Consider the following 5268-nt stretch of genomic DNA (forward strand, 5'->3'; position numbering starts at 1 on the left):
TGGTGAGTTTTCAAAGTAAAGTCAAAATGTGTTCATCAGAACCCAGAAATGAAATAACCCACTCCAGATTTAAGAAGTGATTCATTGTATAAAAGGTATTCTAAATGTATTTAGATAACGGGACCTAGAACACCAACTAAAAAGGTTAACTTCTTGGAAAAAATAGTTTTCAAGTATTCAAATAAATTTAAAGTATGGTTTATCATTACAGAAAAAGAGGAGATTCCCATTCAATGGGTTAGATTATTCTAATTTTGCAAGCTACTTCTTGGCTGGTATTAAGTTACCTTAGTGATAAACTAAATAATAAGTATATACTCTACTTTTTTTTCATTTTGACATTGGGGAGCTCTTATTTCCTCTCTCAACCCCAAGTAATTGTTTCACGAAAATATGTCTGGGTGAGCATAATATTGTTGCATTGTACTGAATTTTGCAAGGTAGATTAAATGACTTCAATTCTATGTTAGGAAGGTAGGAACTAGTAAGGCTTTGGAAAGAAAAATAAAAATAAGTGTTACTGTCAAGTCATTTTGAAGATGTCCAAGCTCCTCTCGTATGTTGCTGAATGTGGACAGCACTAGATGGAGTGATTTATCAGACATGCCCCTCATCTGGAGGAAGAAAACGATTGATGGTTTGTATTTAATAACATTTACAAATAGGCTATGTAAGTAATAGTAGTCTTATTTTTCTGTTCCCATAAACAAAGTTATTTAAAGTTTTATTTTTTATATAGCAATATTAGAATAGTAATACACAGCTTACTATTTGTCAATAACATGTACAAGTAATCCAATCAACATTCCTGAAGAGATAATAGCTATGTGATTAGAACAAGGATCTATTATTTTTTCCATGATGAAGTATCATCTTTCTCACAAGACAGAAATCTATCAGCAAATTCTTAAATTCGCTTTTATTGTTTATTTAAAGATTTAAAAAAATGAGGCATTCAAACTTCAAATAATAAAATGCATATCCGTAAGGTGCTGCCAAATGCATGGATTTTTCCTGAGGTGAGAAGAATAAAATATTAATTCAGTTTAGCCTTGAAGTATAGAAACATCTCAAATTTGGGGCATCTGAGTGGCTCAGTCGTTTAAGCGTCTGACTCTGGCTCAGGTCATGATCTCATGGCTCATGGGTTTGAGCCCCGCATCGGGTTCTGTGCTGGCAGCTCAGAGCCTGGAGCCTATTTCAGATTCTGTGTCTCCCTCTCTCTCTGCCCCTCCCCCGCTCATGCTCGGTCTCTCTCTGTCTCAAAAATAAAATAAACTATATTTAAAAAAGAAACATCTCAAATTTTAAAGAGGAGGGAGAAAAGCCTTTTAACTAGATTAAACTCACTTATTTAAAAAAATGGTTTAAAAAACAAGCAACTTCCGTTTTGGGTAAGATAGAATAGAAATAATTTTCCTTGTTCCTCCTGCTAAGGATAACTAAAAGCCCTGGACATTACTATGTATAAAACAAGCAAGCAAACAAACAAAAAAGACTTGGAAAGGTGGAAAGAAGAAAACCTGGTTAGGAATATTTGTACCTAAAAAATAACAGAGAAGTGAGTTCCTGGTTTTCTTCTTGCTTCATGTATCACACAGACTGGTGTTGGAGAAGCCTGTAACCCAGAAACACTACTGGAGACAGACAACAAAAGTCTTTAGAAAAGCGTGTTTTTTCTAGCCAAAGGACCATGAAAAGAGCAGCCTAGCAAGGCAGAGAACTTGTAGATAATAACGAGTTATTCCAATTGAACACCAGAGAGAATAATTTTTAACTTTACTGTCATCCAAACCATCAAAGGCCAAGGAGAGAACCTTGACTTTCTCCCTTACCAGGCTCTAAAAAGGCCCACTAACACCACTTATCATGTTGGTGTTAGAGAAAGCAGGGTGGAGAGATGGGAAGTTCATCCCCACTGGGGAAAAAATGAGTCACCCAGTACTGTGGTTCCGTTAAGAGTATGAAAGGAGCCTAGGCTTTCACTTTATCCAGTATTAATAATACACTGCTTCAACTCCCTGCTGGCGTGATGTCAGAAGTTTCTCAGTGAAGAGTCAGGACTTTTATCACTGCCCAACAGAAATGAGGATGTTCATCTTGCAGTGTCAGTGGAGGCCAACTGGGGAACAGTAATGAGGCACTTTTCCACATCCAAACCAGAGTGAAATCAGTGGGGGCTTAGTAGAGAACCACAATTTCTACCCTTGCCCAAGAGGAACAAGGAGTTCCTCCCCTAATCAGTGTCAACAGAGGCTGAGTGGGGAACCTGGACTTCCACCCACAGCTGATAGTGATACGTAGTGATCCCATGTCTTCTGTTGTTTCAGTGTCAAAGGAAGCTTACTAAAACAGAAGATATGAATAAGATACAGAGTCATAACATAATACTCAAAATGTCTAGGTTTTGATTTAAAAAAATCGCTAGTCATTCTAAGAACCAGGAAAACTTTACCTTGGCAAGAAAAACAATTAACAGATGCCAATATCAAGATAATAGAAATGTTAGAATTGTCTGACAAGGATTTTAAAGTAGTCATCATAAACATAAATAAAAATTAAGATTTATAACAAAAATAAAGTCTCAGCAACAAAAGAGAAAATTTCAGAAAGGAAATAGAAGATATAAAGAATAACTAAATGGGAATTTTAGAATTATAAAACTCAATAACTATAAAAAGAGAACAAAAACCTCAATGGATGGACTAAAAAATAAAATGGAAAGAACAGAGCAAAGAATCAGTGAACTTAAAAATAGAATTGTAAAATGGTACTTAATCAGATCAGAGAAAAATTGCATTAGAAAATAATTGAACAGAGCTTCACAGACCTGTGGGAGTATAACACATATCTAATATGCATGCCATAAGAGTCCTGGAAACATAGAAGAAAAAAGGTGGAGTTGAAAAAGTATTTGAAGAAATAATGGCTGTAAACTTCCCCAAATTAGCAAAAATTATAAGTATAGGTTCAAGAAGTTGGGCAAATTCCAAATAAGATAAATCCAAAGAAATCCACGCCCAGAAAAATCAGTCAAACTTCTTAGAACTAAAGATAAATTTTAAATCTTTAAAGCAGCAAGAGAAACCTTAACTATTGGTAATAACAACTCAAATGACAGCATATTTTTCATCAGACGACATCTTAGTAGCCAGAGGGAAACAGCACACAATTTTTTAAGTGCTCAAAGAAAAGAACTGTCAACTACAAATTCTGTATGTAATGAAAATATCCTTTAGGAATTAAAAGGGAATCACAACATTAGCAGATGAAAAAAACTGAAAAAAATTGTCACTAACAGACTTATCCTAACTGGCTGAAGGAAGTTCTCTGAAGAGAAAGAAAATGATAAAGAAAGGAATTTGGAACATCAAAAAGGAAGAAATAACATCTTAAGCAATAATATGATAAACAGAGTAGGTTTGCCTTCTATTGCATTTTCTAAATTATGTTTGATGGTTGAAGCAAAAAATTATAACACTGTCTGAGGTGGATCTCAATGCATGGGGAGAAAATATTTAAGATAATTATGTTATAAATGTGGAAAGTAAAGAGAGATAAAGGAAGCAAACTTTTTTTTAATTCACTGAACCTGACCAAATGTTGACACTAATATACTGGGATAAAATTATGGATATATAATGTAATTCTTAGAGCAACCACTAAAAAGCCTATACTAAGAGATATACTCAAAATATCAGAGATAAATAAAAATGAAGTTATAAAACATGTTCAACTAATCAACAGTAAGGCAAGACAAAAAAACAGTGAAACAACAAAGACAAATAGAACAAACAGAAAACAAAAAAATAAAAATAGCAGACCTAGCCCTAACAATTAAATAATTGCAACGTGGTCTAAATACACCAATTAAAAGACAGAAATTTACAGAGTGATAAAAAAAAGCTTGACCCAACGACATGTTTTCTACAAGAAACTAACCTCAAATATAATGAAAATTTAAAAATATATAATGAAAGTAAAAGGTTGGGGGAAAAAAGGTATACCATGCAAACATTAATAAAAAGAAAACAAGAGTGCTATATTGATATTAGATAAAAATGACTTCAGAGCAAAGAAAATTACCAGGAACAGAGAGGGACCCTTACATAATGATAAGAGGGTCAATTCACCAAGAATACATAGCAAATCATAAATGTTTATCCACCAAACAAAAGAGCTGCAAAATGTATAGAACTTTAAAAACTGATAGAATTGAAAGAAAAAAAGACAAGTCCACAATTATAACTGAATATTTCTATATGCCTCTCTCAGCAACTGGTAAGCACTACTTGGCAGAGAATGAGCAAAAATGTATAAGAATTTAACATTAACAACTTAACCCATCAATCAAAGTATCTAATTCTTTCATGTGCCCATGGAATTTACGCTAAGATAGACCATATCCTTGACCATAAAATGAAACTTAACCATTTAAAAACAATTGATCTCATATTGAATATATTTTCTGGGTATAGGGAAATCAAACTAAAAATCAATACCAGAAACACAACAGGAAAATCTCTAAGCACTCTGAAATTAAATAACATACTTCAAAATAATCCACAAGTCAAAGCAGAAGTGTACACATAGCTAAAAAGTACATAGAATGGAGAGAAAATGAAAATATACACCATAATTTGTGGGAGACAGCTAAAGTCACGCTGAGAGGATATTTATAGCACTTTCTGTTCTCAATTAAGAGAAGCCTTCTTGGCTAGTGGTTTGTCACTGTTGATCTCACACCCACTCTTAACCCTATCTCACCTGTAGAATATAGCGAATTTGCTGTTTTGTAAACTCTGACAATCCTCTGGGAATCAAGGATTCAATGTCTTCTGACTGTAAGAAAAGAGAGGCTTATATATTGAACAGATACACAAGAATATTGTAATTGTAGGGTCTGCAGTTCACAAACTTTTGTGCAAGAGAGCATATTTTTAGGAACATCAAAAAATTATTTCACGTTTTGGGTGATAGTTGTTACCAACTTCATTTCTAGCCTGATCGTTCTTACTTTTGACAAATTGATTATAGGGGCACCTGGGTGGCTCAGTCAGTTAAGTATCCAACTCTTGGTTTTGGCTCAGATCATTATTTCATGGTTTGGTGAGTTCAAGCCCCACACTGGTATTTGTGCTGACAGTGCAGAACCTGCTTGGGATTCTCTCCCTTTCCCACTATCTCTGACCCTCCCCCACTCACACTGTCTCTGTCTCTCAAAATAAACTTAAACAAATTATTTTAAAAATTAATTTTACTACAGAC

General features: G+C 34.1%; 1 protein-coding gene across 1 annotated transcript in view; it reads right to left on the reverse strand.

Moving 5' to 3' along the window:
• Positions 1-5268, reverse strand: part of LOC144241633 (protein POF1B-like) — a gene marked incomplete at both ends in the record, with an annotated part of 34486 nt that overhangs the window by 1795 nt on the left and 27423 nt on the right. Inside the window, 2 exons of the mRNA XM_077776186.1 lie at positions 522-614; positions 4768-4842. Of these exons, the coding sequence (XP_077632312.1) occupies positions 522-614; positions 4768-4842 (168 nt within the window). The remainder of the gene's footprint in view (positions 1-521; positions 615-4767; positions 4843-5268) is intronic.

This window comes from Crocuta crocuta, unplaced genomic scaffold (assembly GCF_008692635.1).
Source record: "Crocuta crocuta isolate KB4526 unplaced genomic scaffold, BGI_CrCroc_1.0 scaffold1282, whole genome shotgun sequence".
Taxonomy (NCBI): Eukaryota; Metazoa; Chordata; class Mammalia; order Carnivora; family Hyaenidae; genus Crocuta; species Crocuta crocuta.